The following is a 24,337-nucleotide window of genomic DNA, read 5'->3' as shown; positions in this document are numbered from 1 at the left end:
AAGTTCAAAGCAAAACACAAATTAAAGTGCAAAACATTTCATATCAGGGAGTGGTGTGCCTGTTGGCTGGAAAGGACTCACCTGAGTCCTCTACTCAGTTCTCACTCTAAGGCAGTGTCCCTCCCCGCCTTAGATCTCATCCAACTCTTTGAACTTAAAATTACCCCATCAGAGCTGTGCTGCTCAACTCACTCAGAACAGGCATAGCTTTCCCTGGCACCACCCAGGGAGACAAAGCCCCGGACAAAGCGCTCTTTGTCCAGCACCACCTTCCTTGATCAGCAGACAGCATTAAATTGCATCTGAGGGAGTGGAGAGTCTGAATTGAACTTAAGCAGGCTCTGTTCCCACAGTAACACAAGCTGGCAACAGATACCATAATGCCAAGTAGCAAAGGATGCCTGCCAGTCTAATGTTTGCTCTCCTCCCCAGGACCAGGAAGAGAGCAAACTCACAGAAGACCCAACATACTATAAACATCTGAGAGTGCTCAGCATCAGTGAAGGAAAAATCAGAGCTCTTCCAGACCTTCCAAACCAGGATGCACCAGGTTCAGGGTGGCTAACAAAGAACAGCAGCTGCTGTCACTGTCATCATCTCAAGACAACTGGGAGATACCTAACTCATACCATGCTCTCCTCCCTCAGTGTCCCAGGGATGGCTCCTTCCAGAGTGGATTGCAACAGGCCTAGGGGAATGGCCAAACTGTGCCTTGGAGGCAGCCATGACTTTGGGCCTGAGAGAGGAACTCCTGCAGCTGCGTGTTGCCAATTCTCAGGGAGCTGTCCTGCTCTCCTGTTGCCAAGGCAAGTTCACTCCTGAGAAGACCTGCAGAGAGCATTTTCCTCTGTGTGAGCAGGATGGGGAGGAGCAGGCCCATCAGGCACCGCTCCGCGATTAACAAATCAAACCAGTAGGAACAGGTTCCAGTGGGGTGTTTGTTGTACACCAGTCCCAACACCACGGAAGGGCCTTCTGACTCATTCCCATCCAACACCCCACCTGGGGAAGGTTCACAGGATAAGGTTTTATATTTCCTCATTTAAAAGACATTAGGAAAGCTATCAGCACACTTAGGTAAGCAACCAGAGCAGGGCACCAGTGATTACTCTGTTTTAGCAATTGCACACCTTCACTCTGTGGTAGGGAGGTGTGAATTCACAGGAGAATTTTCAACATCCTGGATGTGTTACAGTGTGGCACACCCTGGAGTAGGGTGCTACTTTTGAATATCTTTATAGAAGTATTTTTGTTATTAGTTGACTCCTGTGTGCACAGAGACGGCAACAGAGACGTAAGAGGCATTCCCAACGAACTCTGGGCAAAACTGAGTAGAAGACTACAGAAAAAGAACAAGATTTTTATATTGGTGTGTTTGTCTTTTATTTTAAACATCATCTCAAAGGAACAGCTTTCCCCTCAGAATGAAAAAACCAACCGGTTGAGAAAAATGAACCATCAGTTACAACAAGGGAGATAAGGCCCTAAAAACCCCCAACATTAAAAGTCCTGTTATGATTTGATTAAACGTGGGTGTGAGCGTTTAGGGCAAAATTACCTAGATGCTGCCAACTCACCCCAAAGTACTTTCTTCTTTCACTGCATGCACTCACCAACACTAGCATGTCCTTTGAAAGAAAAGACTGCACTGTGTAGGTGGGGGTATGCACACACTCCACAGCCTTCTGTGCCACTTTTCCTGCGCAACAGGTTTTAAGTAACCACATCCAACTTGATCATCCACTTTCACATCAATAGTCTGCACACACAAACAACTGTGGCCACGTAGCACAGGCATTTACAGCAGACTGAGCCCAAGCCATTTACAGTCAGAGCAGAACACCTCTGTGGCTTGAGCTGATGAGTCCTCAGAAACACTTCTGATAGTTTTGAGCTGTAGAGTCCTGGAAGGTAATGCAAGAAGAATCAGACAACACCCCAGGGCCACTGTATTAAAACCCTGAGATAGTGTCTTTAGTGCCTTTCAGTTATCTTAGAATACATCTGAGATGAGGTCACCAGCATATCCTTGGGACACAACTTCCTATGCAGAACTTTTGCAGAAGAATAAAAAGTATCCTTCTTGGCAAGCTGCAGCACAGCAAAGTGAAATTCTGCAAGGTACTGACATGGCCTGTATCTTCCAAACTGAGCTCATAAACCAGTCTTTTCCAGAGGCTACCAGGGGAGACATTTATCAAGGCAAAGGTTACCGTGCTGCCTAAGCAAAACGTAACAGTAGTATTTAACATCAGCTGGAGGGTATTGGTAACACACTTGCTTTTAGAGTAGAAATTAGGGATCAGAGTACCAGGATCAAAACAAAACTAGTTCAGACAGAGAGCTGATAAGACCTTTCTATAAGTATCAAGTGTGAATTGTGTACCTGAAGAAAGCAAACTACACCAAAGGAATGTCCCTCTGCCGATGGTTTACATTGGATTCTTGTGAAACTCATTCTTTCATGCCAAGACAGGGCACTATCAGGACATTAATTCTGATATGCTCTCCATTCTATATGCATGTGAAGACTTTGGTTGCTTTAAGTGTCAGAAACACAATAGTTATTTGGTTTTAATTACATAAAAATTCAACTTGATGCTACATTGACTTTTACTCTAAAGAGAAGCAGACTGGCGAGAAGATTCAAGAGAGAATGGGTACAGCTGTCAAATATGATCTTTAACAGCAAAAATTAACCATGTCTGCCAAAAGAAACAACCAGGGTAGCACTTTCATAGTGGGGAAAGCACCACCAGCAAGACTGCACAACTCAGGTTCTGGTAATAAAATTTCACTTAAATGTAAAATACAGCATTCCCCTTTTTTAGTAAGGCTTTATTATATTTGTTTTGTATTTGTTTTATTGTATTGTTTAATAAGTGTATCAAAACCTGATTTAGCAAGTAGCAAAATAAGATTTACTTTATGCTCATATTTATACATATGACTGATGACTTTGTGGTACTTAAGCTGTAATCTCAGGAAAATAAAATCAGTTTCAGTGTCTCTTCCTGCTCAACTGTTACAAAATCATGTTGCAATTCGTGACATTGAAATTCTTCTAGGGTTAAAAAAAAAAAAAAAAGCTATTCTATTAAAGCAAAAACAAACCCAGAAAGTCATTTCAATGAACTCTTATGTTCCATCTCTAAGAGTCATTCTGGTAGGCAGTACATCTTAGCTGACAGAAGTTTAAAGTTTAACCATGCAAAAATCAGTCCTACAATCCAGGTCAGCACCCAGCCCAGCAGGCTGGCTTAGGCAGCTCTGTTAAACTTGGCCTCTCCAGCGGGGGGTTCTGCATCCCAAGAGCAGTGAACCTGAGGCACTGCACAGGGCAGCACTGAAAGCACGCTCCGTGTCAGCTCACAGACCTTTGTGTGGCACTCCACAGCAGCACAAGTTATCTTCAGGGTATGGAAGACACCTCTAACTGCATTTGGATGTCAGCATCCAAACTGCAGTGCTTCACCAACTAACCTTTCACATGCGTAGATTCCTCTCTCCTTTCATGCAGGTAAGCCCATCAGACACGCTCTGGTTCCGCAAGTTAGCACAGACCAGTTTTGTGAATTTCCTCTGGCAACACTGGAGCGCATCACGTGTTCAGTAAGTGCCCTCACTAGGTGGAAGCTTCTGAACTTTCAGGTATTTTCATCTCATTAATGAGGGTTTTGTGGCAGGGAACTTTCTTTGACAGCAAAACGTATTTTGCTAACTAAACACACCCTCTTTTCCTGCATTAACACAAGCCAGGAAGAAAAGCACATTGACACTTTTACAGTATATCAGGAGACAGATTTTGATTTTGTTTCCATTTACACACACTGATGTCTGTGTAAATTTAAGATATGAATGAAAGGAAACATGAAGAGTCAGGAAACCCTGCTTAGGACATCTTTGTTGACTTTAAAAATAAAGAACCAAACCAAGCCTTCAGATAACCCCTTAAGATATTCTTTCATGCCAATAACCATTTTATTTTCCATTCTCCTTCTTCCAGGAATCAGTGTAAGGATTTTAAAACATGGCATTCAGTTTGAAGGAAGTGAAGTGTATGTGTCCACCCCACTGGAGCTTATGCAGCCAGGAGGTGTAAAAAAATAAAAATCAACATTACTAAGCATAAGCACTAGAAAATGTTAATGCTAAGAAAGTTAACTTCAGAGAGTTTTAAAGCTGCATACATTATGACACTATATGCCATCAGACCAAAGCTCTTGAACGTATCTTAGAAAAACTAATGTTCCAGGAGAAAACTCCAAGGAGAAACAGTACCTAAGAAGGCAAGAGGTGTAATTCTCATCACTGGAATAGGGTGTATTGCTGAAGCTGCAGCACTGGTGTGACTGACATAAAGCAATTCAGCCAGGTCTTGTCCAACTCAGCACACCCTCAGTGCACAGTGCTTGAAAGGAGACTGTAGCAGAGCCAAGTACATTATTCAATTGGTAACTAAAATTATAATATGATAATTAAATGATATTTAATGATAATTATGATAATTATGATAATTAAAACACGAAGCCCACATCTTTATTTTGGAGCCATGGCTCTTTCGGTTCACACTTTCCAGCTTTTAAAAGTTTTCTATCTACTGCTGTAAGATAAGCACTTCCCACTCACATTGTGTTGTTCTGTTCAGCTGGTGAGTAAGAACACTAAACAGCAGGAAAAACTATTAAAAATAATTTCCTAGGAAAGTAAAAATAATTTGAAATCATAAAATAAATATGGATTAGTTGGGAACAACACTATTACTCTATCACCCAAGAAGGCAGACAAAGACAAGGCATTACTGAGAAACATTAGTTTAAAACAGCAGTATTATTATGAAGAGTCCCTGGCGTTTAACATGGAAATGTCAGAAAATCCCCTCCAGCTTGAATGTAAACTCTATTCTGTCTTTGACCAAACATTTCAAGGCAATTTCAAACTTTCACACTTTTGTCTCCATATTCACACATGAGAAGTGGTGGCAACTCATTACGCTCAAATTGAAATCAATTCCTCTACACAGCTACGTCTTCTGCCAATGTGCTGCTCAATGAAATATCTATTTAGCAGCCCTGTGAGCAAGTCAGTATCTCTTGCTCTGTAACATTACTAAAAAGGTAACTCATAGAAAATGGCATAAGAGGCTTAGCTTCACTCTCTCAAATACAGTGATCAGTATAAGTGGTAGGTAATTCATTATTTTTGAATTTGCATTTCAGGTCAACAATAGCTTTACCTGCATAATGTACAGGGATTTCTATCTTTGGCCCTATGACGTAGTGACCCTCCTCCAGGCTGTGAGCTGTAATTGTTGTCCACTGCCGACACGAATGAATCAGAAGATAATCGCTCTCCCGAAGACCTTCTACACTTTCTCCTGCAAAACACATGTAGGGTTTTTTTTAAAAAATAAAACAAACCACACTTACTGCATGATAAATTAGGAAAACATCACAAGCATTGTATTCTTGTTGGTGTTCATTTTTTTCCAGACTTTTTGATAATTAAAAATTCAATTAAGTAAATTTCAACTCTATCTAGTATTCACTTTAGCAACTTAAGCATCTTACCTTCCAGAAAGCAAACATGAAGCAAAATATCTCAGTGCATGCATACAATATCACAGAGATGCAATCCAGATTACTGAGTGGTGGCTCTGGGGCTCCTTTTTCAGCTTTCTGAATAAACACACTTTTCACATTTCTATTTTGGTCTGCCTATCGCAGTCAATACAAATACTTAAGAGGTCTTTTAGTTTTTAAATAAAGGGGAAAAAAAACCCCAACACATTTTCATATTTTAAAAGAGAAGCATCACACTACCATACAGCAGTAACTGGATATCACACTTTCAGATACAGAAATTTCATCTTTGTCATTCTATCTCTTCGCAGGCTGGTGCTTAACTAGCCATTCAGATGCCCATAAACTTAATCCTATCACTTAAGGAAGACAAATGAATACATATATAAATATTAATAAAAAAAAAATCACAAACATCTAAGTCCCCTCTCAGACTGAAATTCAATCAGAAGCCTATCCAGACAATATGTATGTAGCTCACCTTTCTAAGGCAGTCTGTCGTGCTCTTGTACTCTGGTGTCTGTCAAACCCATCCTAAACACAGCCAAAGATCCAGCTCTCCTGTCTTCCCTTGCCCTTAACAAATCTGCATTTCTGCAGAGTATCCTCCGCTGTTCTACAGTTTGCAGCGCGTGATCAGGTCTAGAGTGCTTTGTTAGGTTTTCCAGCAATTGCAAGAGCCATATCAGACAGACCACTTAAAGTATCAGCTACACATCTCAAGCATGGTATGATATATGAACAAAATTTCACAGAGCAGGAAACTGTTCTGTATCATCACAGAACTGCTCTCACACACCTGCAGTCCAAAAAACCATTAAAAAATGTGCTCAGTACATTAAAAAAACCAGCCTTTCTCCATGTGTCTTTGAAGCAGTCACTTGGACTTTCAGGAACACTCAGCAGACACTAAACATGGGCCAAGAAAAATGAAATTTTCAATTTAATTTTCCTTCCCTCCCACCAGGCCTCTGCAGTTACAGCCAAAAATAACGCAAATAGTTTAGCCCTGGAATCAAGTTTGGACAAAACCTATCCCCTTCAGCTACTGGAGCAAACTGAACTTTCTCCTCATTGTCCTGATATTCCTAAAAGTCAGTGGAAGAATGAGAATTTCCTCAGCCTGGAGCAGCAGACATTTCCTCTGTTCAATCTCTGCAGAGGAGAGCTACTTCCCACTGAGGTGGTTTTTTTTGCCCACAGCAGGCACTCTTCCACCGCAGGCAACAGCTTCTACACACCCCATTCCTGCCTGATTTCATGCTCCCATTCTATCAGAAAGCACCCTCCTACACGATTTAAAACAGAGCAACTGGTGTGTGTGAGAACTGTTAAGATTTTAAATCAGAAGAGACCATTACGACCATCTGCTCCGACACTCTTTGGCCAAAGGGCTCTGCTTGTTTTCCTCCAGAAACTCAGATCTGGCTGAACAAGGGAGAGGCATGGCCCAACCTGCAGAGTCCAATAGATGGACTTCCCTGGGTCTGCTGTTCCAGGCCTGTTAAACCTTAAAAACATTCCTGTTTTGCCCATTTGTGTCTTTCACTTACAAGCATGGGTAAACTGCTATGATGGGGGTATAGAGGAGAAACAAACAAAAAAACAAACTAAGAAGTGAGAAAGTATACAAAGCTCCTTAATACCAGTTATTCTTGCTCCTATGAAAGTACATTTCTAGGTTTCCTTCTTTTCCACAGCACAGGAAGTAGCTTCCAGGTAAACGGGCCATTTCTTGAACTGGCTTCCAGGCATTCCTTGGACCACATCCTTGGCAGCCCAGACAGGCAGGCTGCTTAACACCAGCTCCCTGGGAAGCACCACCCCTCCACCCACAGCACACCAGGATAAGGGATCTCGTAAAGCCTAGGGAAGAGTGGAAAAAATTACCATGCAGCACCAGAAAACTCTTTTTCCCATCCATATCTTGAAAGAAATTCAGATATATCTGCTGAGGAATTATGTATCCACTAAGCTTTTTGCAAATTATCAGACCTCGAGCACCTCCTGTTTTCTGCTCACAGGGCAACCTCTAATATGTATAAAAATTACCTTCAGCTTGCTGCAAAACTTTACAATTTTGAGGGAAAGCACAATAATAATAAAAACAATAACAGTAATAATAATAATAATAATAGTAACAACAATCATAAATGGTGTTATTTGAAACCCATGTTTCAATTTTGACAGTTACACTCATGCTTCCTATAATCCATGGGAACAAATAATTATTCTATCCCACAACAAAATCCAACCAGTGATACCTAAGGGAGAACCTAGTATTTTACTGGTTTCACTGACAGTGGTGAACAAATTTGGAATAAAACACAAAGCATCTCTGGTATACTTTTTCTCTGCCTTGTAATTTGTAGGTATAATTTCAGAATATTACCTAAAGGCTGGCTTCACTCTACATCCAGGATTGCAGAGAAATAATTACAGTATGGGTCACCTTCGAAGAAGCTGAGGAAGATATTCTCAGGAAAATAAAGACACCCATTATGAAAAGGTGGTTCCGGCCATGGCTCACATGCTGTGATCTGTTTAAGTGGTTGCTCCACTAAAACTGGGTGGGACAGGTGAGTGTAAAAAGAGATTAGCAAGGCAGGCCCAAGAGTGTAACTATGTGATTGAGTCTGCAGCTGGAAGTAGCTGTATTCTTTTAAACTGAACCTTGGAAATGGAAACCACAATTCACATTACACCAGTTCTTTGCTGCAACCGATTACATCGGAAATGAATTTTGTGCTCTGCCACAGGAGACTGGAGGAGACAAGGTGAAGCAGATGTGACAGGGAGTTGACACTCCCCCTTGCTTCTTAACAAAGGGCATGTCTGTCCTTACCAAGCCCTGATCTTTCCCAACCATAGGTGAGACAGATTCCTGGGGTTTGCTCTTATAGGTTTGCTCCTTGTCACCAAGGAATGAAAGGACTCTCAAAAACACCTGGCTAATCATGGTCTCCAAGCTATGCAAGGAAAATGTGACTGAAGACAACAAAGCAACTCACATCTTTCTTCCCTTTTCTTCTACTTTGTCCCTCCCATAAGACTTGCTTACTGATTTTAAAGTGGTTTCTTCCTGGAGGGGAGGACCTTCCAGGCTGGAGACACCTCTGACCCTTGCTACACAACTCCTGCCCCAGCCCAACCCAGCCCAGGCACAATTGGCCCTTTACACCTTTCTCAGCCAACCATACCTTGCAAAACAGCCACACACATTCAATCTGATTTCCCCCCACCACAGTGGCATAAGTTATGCAAGCCTTCCATTAATCACATTTTAGCTGTGTGGGAGAGAACTCGGCAGCCCTCACATTCACCAGCTATGCAACTCGGTTCTCACCTATTCAACACACTCCTACACTGCTGCTTACATAAAAATAAGATGCCATGAGAAAACAGAGAACACAGGCCACTCATCTTTAGTAACAGTTTTGTCTCCTATGATCCAGTATGTATTAGCTGCTCTATCTTTTCACCCTCTCCTCCCTACCCCACATGCCTGCAATATAATTAAACCACTACAAAGAGAATCAACAGGCAAATACTTGTGCTGGTCTTTTACCCCCCACCAAAAAAAAAAAACCCCTCAAGAGAAGCAATGAACTACCACATGCAATTCCTCACCTTTCCCCAAGTTGCTTACCTCCTTCCAAAATATGAGTCAAGTTTATTCACAGTAATGCCCTAAGACTAAGATAGCCATGATACGCTAGCAGCTCCTAAACCCTAAATCAAGTGTCAAAACCCATCTTTGCCTGAGATTAAAAGCCTCATACCTCTGAACTGAAAACTCAGCCAGTATGTTCCAACACAAGCTGATCTCCCACAAGCACTGTGACTACAATCAGTATTTGGGTATTTCACACAGCACCAGCAAAGCAGCACTGCAATAGGTCTTCAGACGTTCACTGCAAATACAACTCACTATCATTTTTTAACTGCATGACCCATTTCTGCAAAATTCCTAAAACCCTCTAATATTGCCAACACCGCCCTTGTTGAAGGGTAGTTGCAGAGGAAACACTGATCAGGAGAGGAAAATAACTCGCATGTTGATAAAGTCACAAAAAAAAAAAAAAAAAAAAAAGGTAATTGCTTAATCAAGAGTCTCATGCTTATTAAATACTATCTACATTAATGCTAATACTACTTTAATCATTCTTTCTACTTCCAAAACAGGATCATCCACATTTGGCAAATTTTGGCTCTGCCAGTGTAAACACTCCAATTTCAAGTTAACAGCTAACAACTGTAGCAAGACTGATGGAGGAGGAACAGGATACCCCCATCTACAAAATCAGAGATGAAATTCTGTTTCCAGTATTTTTGCACTTTTTAAGAACCAGGTAAGGAAACAGAGGTCAGCTACATACAGGGACTGAGTTGATGTATGTCTATGCTGCAGCAAAGAAAGAAGCTCATTTCTTTTGAAAGGAGACCTCTCTGCAAGTTCTTGCCACTGCTTACTTTCTCACTACTTACGTTTTTATTTAGTTTAGCATCTCACAATTCCAAAATGTCTGTGAATTCCCCACAACCTTGGGAGCAGAACTGAAGACCACTTCAGTTTTGAAGGATCTGAGCACTCCTGTATCCTGCATCATAGAATATCACAAGTTGGAAGGGACTCGTAAGGATCATCAAGCCAAAATGCTCATTTCTCACAGGACTCACAGACCTAAAACTAAACCACCTGGGTAAGTATCATCAAAACACTCCTTGAACTTAGATAAGTCTGGTGCCCTGACCACTTCCATGGAAAGCTTGTTCCAGTGACTGATCACCTTCTCAGAGAAGAGCAATTTCCTAATGTCCCATTACAATCCACAAAAGAAAATTCACACAGGTCCCATGTACTCTGCTTGCCAAAGACAACAATGACTTTTCAACACCAACCACCAAAGAAAATTCATGAAACAAATGAAAAGAACCAACAGCAAAAGAACAACAAAACTTTTAAGGTTCTTCTCCTAATATTGAAAAACTAACATTCAAGTTACTGCAAAATGTTCAGGCCAATATGACTCACTCACTGAAACTACCCTGCTAAAAATAGGCAGTGATGTACAGGAATATAAAGGCTTTATAATGCCACACACTTTGTCATTGTGGCTAAGAGTTTGCATCACTGCCTTAAAGCACAAGCTTTGAGTCTGGAGACATTGAAATAGTAGGTAGCAAGGTAATTCAGAGAAGTCGTCGCATGCAAGGCTCCAGTAACACAACAGATTCCATTTACACACACCAGATGAGCTAGATACCATTTCCTCCTGCCAGGAAGATGGTTACAGACACATTCCACTCCTCTCATTCATCACAGAAGATTGCACAGTGAGCTTAATGCTGTCCCTTGCTCATCAGCTCAAGCACACTGAATTTGCTCTTTCTGGAACGAAAAGGCTTACGGAAAAGAACCGGGAGCTCACAACAAACTTAAGATGGCTTTTGTGAAATAACTGATGAAAAAGGTGCCTGTGAAAACCCCAGAGGAAAACTCAGCAAGACTTAGGGCCATGTGTTTTCATTAAGCCTGAGAACCATCTGCATGCAAGGTAGCAGATGCCATACAATTAAGTGCATCACCCGGACTGTCTTGGTCAGTTAAGTAGGTGGTGAGTTTAATTATTCCATCTAATGTTCCATAATCACATTACATATCATTACATAGAAAAATCTCAGCAATATTAAAAATCGTAACTGGGTGCTCAGCCAGGTACCTACCAAACCACACAGAAGAATAACATCAACCTTATTCCCCCTCAGGTTTGCACAAACATTTGCTAGGAATGATGTGTTAACTGGAAAAAGAGGTGGCTGGCTGGTCAGGTGAGCACCTATGCTGTGAAATAATTAGGCAGAACTGTCAGCATGTGGCTAATGTTACAAAGGAAGGAGGTTTATCTGGAAGCAACTGAAAGCTAAGAGAAAGCAAAACTATTAGAAGCCAGAGAAAAGAAAGAAGTGAGGTTCTTACTTATTCATCATGCTCTCATTGCACTGAGGAACGCTACTTACACTGTCTGCTTCACTGGGCATGCAGCTTCCCTGGACTTTCCCTAGCCGAGGACCAAACAAGCCACGCATTCAGATAAACCTTGGCATTACCCTATCCCATCATGAGAACAAAAGGACAGACCCACACTGAATGAAATGAAGTTATAACCTATCTCTTGTTTTAAAAAAAAACAACTCAGTGTTACAGACTTGCATGGCTCTGTGCAAAGAAATGTTTTGGGTCAGAGGGAGGTCACACTACTAGCACAAATATAAATGCCAGTGCTGCCTTTTCACGGCAAAACAAGGAACCTACAAAACCTGGCACTAGCAAACTAATAAAAGCTGTCCTGTTTTTGGAAAGGCAAATTTGTGTTTCTACGGACATAGCTAGTCACATAGCTCCCACACAAGGTAACACCGTAAGATGAATTCAGTTTCTTTTCGTCTTATTGGGAGATCCACAGAAGGTAAAAGATGAAGCCAAGGCTTCCTCTCAGGACAAAAGCTGATGGGGACCCCATGTAAAACTGGGAAGCCCAGGGCTGAGCACTGATGAGACAGCACACCTGAAGAGACCACACACAGGTCAGAAACACCCAGCACCTGGGAACTGCAGGCATCACACACTCTTCATTCTCCTTGGCAATGAGGGTCTGGAAGCACCACAGGTACCTGCAACCCTTTCCAAGCTATGCTTTGCAGTACCACCAGGTGTTAAAACAAGGCTGGGTACCACAACATTCTTTTGTCTTTAAAAAAACTAAAACAAGAAAGAAAAGATCAATCACAACTCAAGAGCCCTTCTTATCTGAGAGTCCTTGTTTCCTCTCACTGGTGGGCTAATCCTTTACATAATCTTCAAAGAGGTCTCTGCACTTTGGTTCTTGTTTAGCCAGTTGTCTGGGCTTCTGATCTCTTAAAATACAACACAATAAAAAGAAGGCATAACATCCACAAAAAACCAGCAGATGGCAACTTCTTGTCCCACACAAACCAAGAAAGCCAAAACAAGAAGATGTACACCAGGTTGCATTACAGAGAGCGTTCACTGTTAATATGAATTTGTACTCAGGGACACACAGAAGCACCACTAGCACTCAAGCAGCACTGCACTGAGTATGTTGCTCTCATGGTATTAAGAATACAAGTTCTCTGAAAAAAGATACACAAAAAAACCCCTCAGGGAGTTAGCATGGGCAATAAGCTATTGAAAGAGAATTCCAAATTCCTTGCAACAGTGCATGGGACAGGGACAACTTGCATTTGACTTGCACAGTGCTGTCAACACATGATCCTTCACCACTTGGCAGCACTTGGTTGTACAATTGCCATAGCATTTCACTGGCACAACAGCTGCCTCTTCTCCTACAGATCATTTCACTGATACTTAGAGCTTTCTTCTTTCACAAGGACGAGTTTGGGATTTGCATTTTGGGTGAAGAGACAAAAAGTCTTTACTAAGTCTGAATTAGGACAAATTATTTTATTGCTATTTAGCAGTCTGAGCCACCTCTTCTTATGAGAGCCCATCTGAACTCTGAGGGAGGGTGGAGGGAGAAAGTCATACCTTTTGTTTTCTGCACACTGCTTCATACTACAGACTATCTGCTGGGTATTTTATCTATGGAGACGCACCTCAATGAATGTCAAAGACTAATAAATATTAAATTAGGGTGGTTCGCTTGCTTAAGCTTTGGCACCGTCCTTTGTTACTGAGTCAAATCTCCATTGAGCTGTTCAGCCTGTCAGTGCTATTTCTTCAGCAAAAGCACTGGTCTAGGGATGTAGGTCAGCAGAAAAAGTTCATTAGGTAGAGAACAGCACCTGAATTTTCCAGTCTGAAGTAGCAAAGCAAATTTATAGGGAAAAAATTCACATTTTAATGTTCGTTAAAGGAAGGGGAAGAAAACCCTAGAAATATTTTGCTACATGATGAAGCCCACTTGTAGCAACATTAGACCTACAAAAATTGAATTTATTTTTTAATGTCACTATGACTGAACAGATGCTTGAAAGAGTTACTCTTGCATAAAATATCTAATGGCAGAGAAGCAGAAAGAGCATGCAATTGTAGAAAATGCTACTTCTACTGAAGGAAAACCTTCTCTGAAAGCCACTTGATGTTATCAGTCTGACTTTTTGATTCCATACAGACACAGAAAAGGGTTGATTAAAAAATTAAAATCAAGCTGATCAGAGAAACTTCCTTGTTTAAAAGAAAGCATAACAACTTGTGTGGGAGTGTATCATGCAAAGTCTAAATACAGACTGCCAGCAAGTTAAAAGGGTAAATATTGTAATTTCTAGGAGCAAATATTTTAGTTTCTAGGAGTAAGATTAAAAAAAACCCAACAACCCAACCAAAACAAACCACATTAAAATTTAAACATCTCAGGGCTATATAATGTAGTGTACTAAATTTTTAATTTAAAGTGGGCAGATTCATTAGGAAAGCCTGACAGTGGTCTCAACTGACTTTCCATGTCTGAGCACAGTGGAAAAGATGAAAGCAGAAGGCTCTGAACCCAGCTACACAATCTTTTGAGCTTCCAACACAAGGATCTAGAAAAAAATTCCAGTTATGTCTAGGGCTATTGATAATTAGCCTCACTTTTCAGTTTCCCTTCTTCCTTCCCAAATTCCCAAGGAGTTTTCAATATGTGCTTCTGTTTAACACTTTCATTCCTGCAGCACATTCATTTGTGCTGCTTCCCATTATGGAGATCAATGAGCATTTCTGTCACGATTCAAACTGCAACTCAATACTCCTTTCTCCAACAAAAAAAATCCAAAGTAATACTGACTTGACCTTCCATCAGCATCACAGATTTCATGGCTTCAAAAAGTTTCCTTTGGTAGCACAAGGATTCATACATATTTTGATTTTAAGATGACTTATACTCTTCCTTCTTTTGCCAAAAACAAGAAGGGGGAAAATTTGAAAGCATGGAAGTTTAGGCAAAACTAGTTGAAATTTTTGTGTGCTGTCTGTAAGATTAAGATTCACCCTACTGGGTGAAAGCAACTCCAGAATTGCTTTTTAATTACAAAAGAGGTTAAAAAAAGAGGTTTTAAAAATACTTTTATTTGAGAGCTAGGCATCTAAGCCAGCTCAGGTTGTGCCTCACAAACTCAACAACTGTTTCATGTCATCTCTTTGTTAATTTGCTGCTCAGACAATGCAGGAAATGTCTGTGAGACTTGTCCAACCTCATCCTGCCCAGAGTGCTGCCCAAAAGCTCTCCATCTGCAACAAGGTCTGCCACCAGCAATTACAGCTGTCTCCACCTTGGATGGTGGAGGGAGGGACACTGAATCTTCCTGCAGCTTTGGGAGAGCTGGGCAAGATGCAGCTACCCAAGAAATAGTTTGTCCCAGATGAAGCCTCTTGCCACTGTACACCTTGGATGAAACACAACTGCAGCTGGCTGCACGGCAACAATTTACAGTTGTCTGAACAGGGAATCCAGTTTGCTCAGTGACCCTACCTGCTCAACAAAGAAGGAGCAAGGAAGAAGCAAGGACAGCATCACCCTCAGAGTGCCTTATATTACTACCTGGGGTACTTTGTGTATTGATGTAATCCTTCAGCCTCACAGTACTGTGATCAGACTTTGCTCTGGGCAACCATTAAATATTTCACAATCAAGAGAAAGGAGATAAGGCTTTATTTCTGCAATTCCCAATCCCTCTGCAAAAGCACGATAAAATCAAATTGTTTCAATCCAACTGATGCTGAACTTAAGCTATCACCCACTAATACCTAACAAGAGAGCAGAGACTCCCAACTACCCATTCTTTTTATGCCTGCCAGTAAGAGGACAGATTTATTTCTCTAGGATTAGCATTTTGCTATTGGAATGACTGGATATACCAGTACTGTTGCAAGAAATCAGCATAAACCATAATCTCATTACAAAGCTATGGGACAGATTAATCCACTGAAAAAATCCAGTTTGTTTCAAGGCAAGCTTTTCCCTGGCTGCAAATATACAGAGACAGCATCTCAGTGAGTCTTCAAAAAATCCTGTTTGACCTAGTGCAGGGAAGAGAAGAACAAATATTTTAAATAAGCAGTAAGTGGAATTTTGGTGCCACTGCCACTGACGGTAAACTCTCTGCTGACTTCAGCAATCTCACAGTTTGAACCTTGGCAATCTTGCTTTCTTTGTGCTCATCAGAAAACTACTGAGAAAAAAAAAAAAAAGGAAGAGTAGTAACAACACAGATTTCATTGAGCTTTGTTTGTGTTTATTTCAAGCCTTCAGAACCAACATCCCAGAATGAGAAACCTTACTTTTTATGAATTCAAGCCAAACAAGCCAAAACATATCTTTCAACACAGACTGCTCTTCACTCCCACACAGGGGGAAAAACCACTCACTACAGCAACATCTTAAAATTCGTATTCCAAAACAGAGTAACTTTCTGTTGCCACCATAATTATTCTTCTAATTAATATTGAGCATCATCAGATGTAACTGCAGATTTGCTGTATCCTCATGACAGATTTAGTTCTATGATTGATTAAACAAAACAGTCAAACACCATGGTTACTTACAACAGTCTAGAAAATATCAGCAATTCTTTAAACAAATCTGATATTCTGCAATATGTTGAGTATGTGCCAACTATTAGTGGCAATTATTTGTGATAGTAAAAAAAAGGAAGGAAAAAAAAAATCTTACAACCTCTCAATTCCTTAAAAAAATGAGATTCTTACAGAAGAAAGCCCTCTGGTTTTGAAGTCATCTAAGACCACAAATCATAAGTGTTAAGAATAATTGCAAGGAATGCCAAGTTTAACTGCACTTAAAACAGTGACAGGTTAGAAATTTTGAGGAGAACGCTAAGTAACTTTTCATTGCATGCAAGAGAGGTTCCAGCCTAGTTTATTGTTACCATGGGGAGCAAGAGAAAGGAATTCTGTTGATCCCATATGTAGTTAAGTTTCCATTTTGAATTCTCATGGCCAAAGTCGAGGGGTTAAAATATTAAAATATTTATCTGCCCTTTGCAATCAAGGCACCAGGCCCGAAAATGAAGAATGCAAAGAGTAGCTTTCAAAAGCAGTCTGATGGGTAAAGAGAACAACAGCACTACCTGACCAAAGGAAAAATACAGCAGTAATGAGACCTCTGAGCAGTTTGCTGCCATACAAATCAGCTCCTTTAAATACTTCATTAAGAGAACTGAGGTTCTCTTTCACTAGAGGCAGGCATTCCCCACTCTAGAGAGCTCCTGCTCAGATGTGTCTATAAATACTGCGAGGTCCAGTGGAGGACACACTTCCAAGTGCCTGGTTAGCATCAGGTACCCAGAGGGAGAAGCTTAATACTTAAGAGGTGGTAGGTCAGCATTTAGTATTGCACTCAACACACTGTTACTGACTTCCTTTTTATGGCCAAGCACAGACACAGAGTGGTTGCTTCAGCTGATTAAGCCAGAGGCAGCTGCACACCTTTGCTGCTGCACAAGTCTCAGGCAGTGTGGTCAGGGAAGGCTGGGTAAAGCTCCCCAGAGTTTGGATGCTGATGAAGAAAATTTTAACCCTACCAACCTCATGGATTTAAGAGCTAGAATTTGATTCCAGATTGCCCTGGCAGACAGAGAAACAGACTATTCATTCAGAGTTTTCCTGGGCACAGCATGAGAGCTGGGAAGCTCTCATTGACAGTTATTTATAATTAGATGATATTTTGAAATAGCATCCAAGTAAACATGCTCTATCCTCTCATTATGTAGCCCAAGTCCTACAGGGACACTATGGCACTTTGTGTTGCACAGCAGTGATCCCTGCTTGAACTTAGGGCATCTTGGATAAGCTCCCAATTAAAAATAAAGTAGCCCAAATGCAGGAGCTGCTCAAGCACAGTTTTCTTTGGCTTTCAGAGAACTCATCATTACAATTTAATTTGTCTCTCATCTTTCTTGCAGCCTGGGTTAAGGACGAAGTAAGAACAGCTGGAAGTGAACAAAAGTTCAGCTCTGCTCTGAAGTGGGGTTGCCACCTGGCTGCTTGCCCAGCTGCCTGGCCCACTTCCCTGTGCCCTCACAGTCCCAGCAGGCACTAATGGATTGCACACACGGCACCCGAGTGCTGGAGCTGCCATTGCCTCTGCATTTGAGCTACATCCACCATACCCTTTCTGCTCAGCCTGGAAGAACTCGAGGATCACTAATAGGCAGGTAAAGCCTCTTCAAACGTGGACTGACTGCATGCAAGGACAGAAGTATGGATTTCAGCTCTAATTAGGCACCTCTTTGGTCTGCTTACATCCTGGAACAGTATCTGAGCTATATGGGAATACTAACAGGAAGAATACATTTAAAGCAGCCCCTACAGCTTTTCTGATCAAGAACAGTCTTAATCCTGAATGCAGTTTATTTCCATTGTTTCAGAGAAATCTATACTTAAGCTGTAAAGTATAAAAAAATGGATTTGCTTTTAATAAAACATAAAGGACAAGAGCTCTTAACAGCTCTTTGATAATATTTCTATCACTTTAAGAAGGTACACACAAAAAACTCCCCAAAACAAGCCATCCTCTTGTGGAAAGGAAAGCTTTTACTTTGGGTAAGCAGCACGCAGAACACAGAGTGAATAAGAAAAGCCCATCATGCCTCTCTCTCCCCTTGAGGGCACATTTATCTTTGCCCGCAGGCAATTTGGTCTTAAGATATTTTTTATATATTGACAGGAATTCAAATGATATTTGACATTGCAACCCATAAGACATGCAACAGAAAAATCTTCTCCTCCAGCTCGCCCTACATTTGGCTGCAGTGCTGTCACAGCTTTGCTGCTGGTCTGCGGCCACATCCTGGGTCCAGGGGCTGGAGCAACACGTGTGTGTCATTACACTTTGTATTTTGAGCCCGCTCACCTCTCTGAGTCACACATGCACTGATGCTTTTTATATTTTTCTGCTTACCATTCAGAGATTAAGACAGGGAAAAAAAAATCTGACCGTCATGAAATTATGTAAATGCAACTTGGGTAAGATCTCAGATTTAACTCTATGTGTGTGCCAGTGGCCCCTTCAAAGAGGAAACAGGGCAGTTTTTCCTTTGAATAGAAGCCTAAACAAGAACTGTTAAGAAATAATTAAATGTTTTGGAAGCTAGTCTTTCAGCAAGGATACACATCTAAGATTCTCTTCATATCACATCATATCACAAATGGGCAAGTATTACTATTATTCTTACAAATGCACACCATGCCCCCTCTCATTCTCTAGGTCAAGCCAGCAATCAGTGTGGGTTAAGAAAAGGAAGCATCACATGCAAAGCCTATCAATTCACATTGGAGTCCTGCCAGCAAAACTGCCTTCACTGAAATTAAACAAAACATCATGTCAGCACCAAAGTCTAGGACTCCACAGGGGGAGATCCCACGTTTTCTGCACTGGTATCAGCCACACCTCTGCTGTGGGGAAGGAATTGAAGCTTCTTCTAACAGCAACGAGGTGCAATTCCAGTTTCTGCTCCCAGTGACCAGAAACACTGAAGTCTCTAGAAATGCCTAAAATACCTTTGCCTGCTTGCTTTTTCTGGTAGCATGTGCACAGCTATCCCTCCTGGAACACACACAGCAAACCACACTGCTCTCTGGTCCAAGAAACACCCCAACTTCCTCCACACTGCAGGAAAAAGAAGAGGGCAGAGCAAAAAGATGAGGGTATGGAGGGATGAAGAAGCAGAGCTTGTACAGGTGCTGGAAGAAGACAGCACAACAGATGGAAGGAGTGAAAGGAAGGACTACCCTATGTGAAGATAGAAAGGATAAGAGAAGCAGCTCCTTGGTCCATTCTGCCACTGCTGCACTGTGCTGGGAGTTTTACCTGACAGCAACCTTGCAGATTACCTTGCAACCCCTCCTGGAAGCCCACAAATGCAGGATTACAGACTGGGGCATGGAACAAATGACACAAATTGGAGCAAAGGGTTCCCTGAACCCAGTGTGCTTTAAAGGGAGACACTGAAAGATGTAATAAGAAAGCTGGACAAGAAGAAATCTGTGCACAAATTCCTTTTTCCTCTCCCTCCTTAAAGAAAAAGTTGCCTTCATTTTCCCACCTGAATCTTCTCTCCTTCATCTCCAAAATGGTGAGGTGCCAGGAAGCAACAAGAATAGCTTTCAGTGGGGCAAATAAGCAAAACTGCCAGTTGGAACCACAACAACAGAAAAGCTGCGAACTGAAAAACAAACACAGGAGAGGGGGTATCCAAGCATTTGTGGGCTACTTGGAAATAGCTCCTGGAAGTTAGTAACTTGAGTCTTTAGACTGCATAGCTGTTACAAACCCAGCTGCAAGGCAAACATGCTGTGCTTCAGTCCAGCTGCCCAGCTCCTGCAGCACTGAGCAGCAGCCCTGGCAGTGCAGCACCGAGCTGGGGGCAGTTCTGAAATGACTGCCATGTTGCACACAGGGACCTTCCTCCACTTGTGCCCTTGGCTCGGCCTTGGGCACACAGCCTGCCCTTCAGGACAGAGTGAAGGCTTATGCCCTCTGTTTAGGGTGGCTAATCGCTGTACTCTGTGCAACTAGCACATATCCTCCTTGCACAGCAGAACAGGGTCTCCACAGAGCCTCTAGTCCAACACACATAGTTTGGAGGATGCACATCCCCACACTGTACCCCAACCAAAAGGTGGTGCTCCCCTAAACAGTGGCTGCAGTCCCCCAGCCTGTCCCTGGAAACCTGTCACCCACGGAGCCACATCCTTATCCATGCCAGGTAAAGCTTTTAGAATGAGGTCACCAAGACAGAAAGCAAAGCAGCATATGGCACATAATGGCCCATCAAAAGGGGCTTTTGACTTTACTTAGTTTTTCTTCCCACTCCCCCAGCTCTGATTGTAAGGAGAAATGCCTCAACTTCCTTGTCACCACCACAATGTATTCCCTGCTCATTTCACAAACAGAATTGCAGCATGTTGTGTTTTATATAACATTTGAGTCACTAGGGTTCAGCCCTGGTATGAAGCAACTGCAGTATCAACTTCATCAGGTTGAGCTCTTGGGCATCTTCCAGCCTCTGAGACAATGTTTAAATCTTAATTCTTGGTTCTCTTAGAAGCCCAGTGACATTCTCACAAAACAAGGAAATCCACACACATCCAAATTCTCTGTGATTACAAGACTATAACATCCTGAAAGAAAAACCCCAAAACCAAAAAGGACATTTTTCAGTAATTTTGCATTTCTTGAAGGTTTGCATTTCCAGGAAGCTCCAAGTGACCTTTCCCACTACAAAAGAATTTGCTGCTTTTCCTGGGAAAGTCACCATCCACTCCTCTGCTGAGAGCACATCAGCTCTTGCCTGGGTGTGCAGATGCTGCAATCCCTGGCACAGGGCCCCTCAAACACACAGCTCTGGCAGTTTTTGCTCAGCATTTCACATCTTCATCGTGGCTCGATCCACTCAGAGTGCACCTTGCAGACTCAGGAGCATCTCCCTCCACATAACAGGCAACCTGGTGATGAGGCTGGGCTCCACAGCCTCCCCAGCCTCAGGAAGACCCTTCTTCCCCCATTAGCACCAAGCCTGGCAGGGCAACACATCCCCTAGCAGCGGCACAGGAGATATTGAGACACAGCAGCTATTCTTGTTGGTGCAAAGCCTCAGCCAAGTACACAGGTGCCCTGGCAAAGCTGTGATTTATTAGTTTTATGCCAACTTGCATAAAGAGACTCAGTGACTGCAGTGCAGATGTGGCTCTAATCCTCAGCAAAGACACTCTCCAATCTGCTTATACACCTCAATGCTGCATTTCTGTGCTAAGCCCTTTAGATGAGCAGACGTGGCTTATAGGTGGAGGCACAGTGAAGTTCACTCCACAAGTTTTTCATCCTGCAAATGGTATGAAAATCACAAACCACAAATGCTATGTAAAACTCTTTCCAAAGAGAAGCACCATTAAGAGCAAAAAATTTCAGACTTGAAATATTGGCTCACTGAGTTTTATGAAGGTTGGTTTTGAGTCATATGCAATCCACATTAAGATGATGAATATTTTCCTATAGGGGAGAGACTTAAGTTGCCCTAATCCAACCAACTTGTTACTCCTAATGCCAAAAGGAAATACAGCAACACCCATGCCCTTTACTTCTGACAAACCACCACTGGAATGACTGGAACACACTGCAGCTCTTCCCACAACTTCCATCAAATCCTGTTGCACCAGACCATGCTGTCCAATATCCTCCAGCACTTCATCTTGGCATAGTTGCCTTTGCTGGGGCATTACAGGGAGTGCCAGTTCACATAATCACTGAAGCCAGGAACACCTAGTTCCAGAACAGCACTTACAGACAAAGCAGAAAACAACGAAGCCCTTCTTTCCTATGCTAGACTTGTACCATTCCTTGCAACAGCAGCATATGATTCATCACACTACATTTGTTTTAAGATTAGGGGTTTGACTAACTGTTTGAGGCACCTTAATACCTTAGATTTTATGTGTATCTTGTGCTTTATTTGAAAGATAGATGTAATTTAAATGGGGGATAGAATTTAAAGTTATAGCATAGCACTTGAATTCCAGTTAAGAAAAGACTAATGGTATTTCACCTTCCAATACCTGAACTACACAATTATCCCGGAAGTGTTTATCCAATTATGTACACGAAGGCTTTACTTCACAAAGTCAAAACTTCAGAAACTTAAACAAAGAGCTAGTAGTTTCATGCCTTGAATAACAGAGAAGAATATGAACATTTATTAAACACACAAGAAATAAGAGCAATGTAGCTATTTTCCATCCTACCAACCCTAACACACTACCAAGGGTTCAAATGTCTGGTTAAGAACACACAGTACACACTACCAAAACAAGTATGATGCTGAACTCCTTATCTACCTCATTGGTGGTGAGGAAGTCCAGGATAGTCCTGGGTACAGGTTTTGCCAAGGTGCTGGCCTCCGTCTCCAGAAAGGCATGATAATCTTCAGAGACACCATTCAGTAGCTGCAGGTTTTAAATGAATTAAAAGCTTTTTCACTAAAATGTTTCTCTGCCAGCAGGGGAAAAGAAAACACATCTCTGCCAGCAGGGGAAAAGGAAAAAACCAATCCAACCAAAACAAAAACCCAGGAGCAGTGGTTAGTGGCAACCTATCAATTTTTTTTTTTTTCATTCAATTGTCTTGATGGGAAAAGCCGACTGCATAGTGAAGGTAGAAAGAAGAGGAAGCAAGCAGGAGACGCTACTGGGATTATTCTTTAATGGCAGAACATACAGTATACACACAGTATAAACAGTCAGAGTTCCAAAGCTGTTCAGCATCTAAGGAAGAAACCAAGCCATGCAGATACAAGGTATCTTGAGGATATTTCTGTCAAATCAAACACTTGCCTGCCCCATACATAAGAACAATCACCTACCACACCTCACTGGACAAGGCAACCACACCTACAGTGGGCAATCAGAACAGGGCCATTGCCTAGGGTCTGAGCATATCTGAAACCTCTTTCTTGGTCTGTTCAAAAAGCTTTGCCCTACTCCCACATGATGCCTTTTAAAGATTTATTCAATAGCAGACTACTGAGACACACTGCACTAGCTTCTCAAAAGAAGGAGGTCATTCAAGACAATTAAAGTACGGATAGCAGCATTCAGACCTTTAAAGAATAAGTTTCTTTGTAGTTTCAAAGTATTGTTCAGCTGCACAGATAACCCGCGTTTGCGGAGTGACGCAATGCAAAATTTTCATTATGTACACGGCCACGCTGTTCTATTGAGTACGATCTTCTTTGATAAGATGTGAGGGTGCTTAGTTTCCAGAACTGAAATCAGCTCTACAGTAATGTGCTGAACAGAACAACAGTCCCCTGAACATGACTGAGGTAGACAGTTGTCACCGTGAGAAAGTTTTGAAATGGAAGAGGAGTTACCTGAATAAAACTAAATAAAATCTCTTTGTCCCCAGGAGCAACTGCAGTACAAACTCATTATTCACCCACTACTGATATGCACAGGAGTTCACCTAAGGGTAAGAAAGAAGAAAATCACCTTTTAAATCAGTTACCCATTTTAGAGATTTTTCTGCTCTTTACAGGCACCAATTCTGCCATTTCATCTTACAGCACATTTACATGCTGCATAAGGAAGAATTTCCTTCACTGTCGGAAGCTGATCCACCAGCTCCCTTTGCAGGAAAGTTCAGCATGTTTTCCCTGCCATGCACAGTAGGGAATCACTTCTCTGTGAGATGAGGTCAAGTGTCACTATATTTGATCCCCAACAGCACCACCACATTTTTTTTTCCTAGATATCACTCAGGGAAAAAAAACCCAAAAAAACCCAAAACAAAACAGAGGACCACATGGCCTTTTAATCCCATAAACTTTAGTCTTTGTACACAAACTGGGAATTTCTGTGAACTCTTCCAGTTCATATCAATATATGGGTAAAAAATAACTATAAGCAAAGGCTGATCTTTACTTGTGAAAACACAGCAAGACTGTCTGGGAAAAAGGGAGAAAAAGAATGACAGGCTCTTGGGAGTCTGAAGGGAGCAGTAAGCTTACAAAAAAAAAAAAAAAAAAAAGCTTGGCCTGAAGCTCAGCTCTATGCAAAGCAACATTTTCTAGATCTTAACCTTGATAGCAATTCTCTTTTACCCTCCAAAATTATCCTTAGAAAAATAATTACCAGAAATGTAAAGCCCTGAGCTGACCATGCACGTCATTTCCACACTAGCAACAAGACAGTCCCAACTTGGCCATCAGCTTTTCCTCCTGAG

General features: G+C 41.7%; 1 protein-coding gene across 2 annotated transcripts in view; it reads right to left on the bottom strand.

Moving 5' to 3' along the window:
- GAREM1 (GRB2 associated regulator of MAPK1 subtype 1) overlaps nt 1-24,337 on the bottom strand; it is a 102,545-nt gene that overhangs the window by 73,975 nt on the left and 4,233 nt on the right. The window contains exon 2 of one of the 2 annotated variants that reach the window (XM_063394870.1): nt 5,237-5,377. In XM_063394870.1, the coding sequence (XP_063250940.1) occupies nt 5,237-5,377 (141 nt within the window). Of the gene's footprint in view, nt 1-5,236; nt 5,378-24,337 lie in introns of those variants that run through there. The other variant, XM_063394877.1, reaches the window with a different exon arrangement.

Source organism: Prinia subflava, chromosome 1 (genome assembly GCF_021018805.1).
Source record: "Prinia subflava isolate CZ2003 ecotype Zambia chromosome 1, Cam_Psub_1.2, whole genome shotgun sequence".
Classification (NCBI taxonomy): Eukaryota; Metazoa; Chordata; class Aves; order Passeriformes; family Cisticolidae; genus Prinia; species Prinia subflava.
Note: the sequence above shows the minus strand (reverse complement) of the source record. Positions and strands in the feature narration are given on the sequence as shown.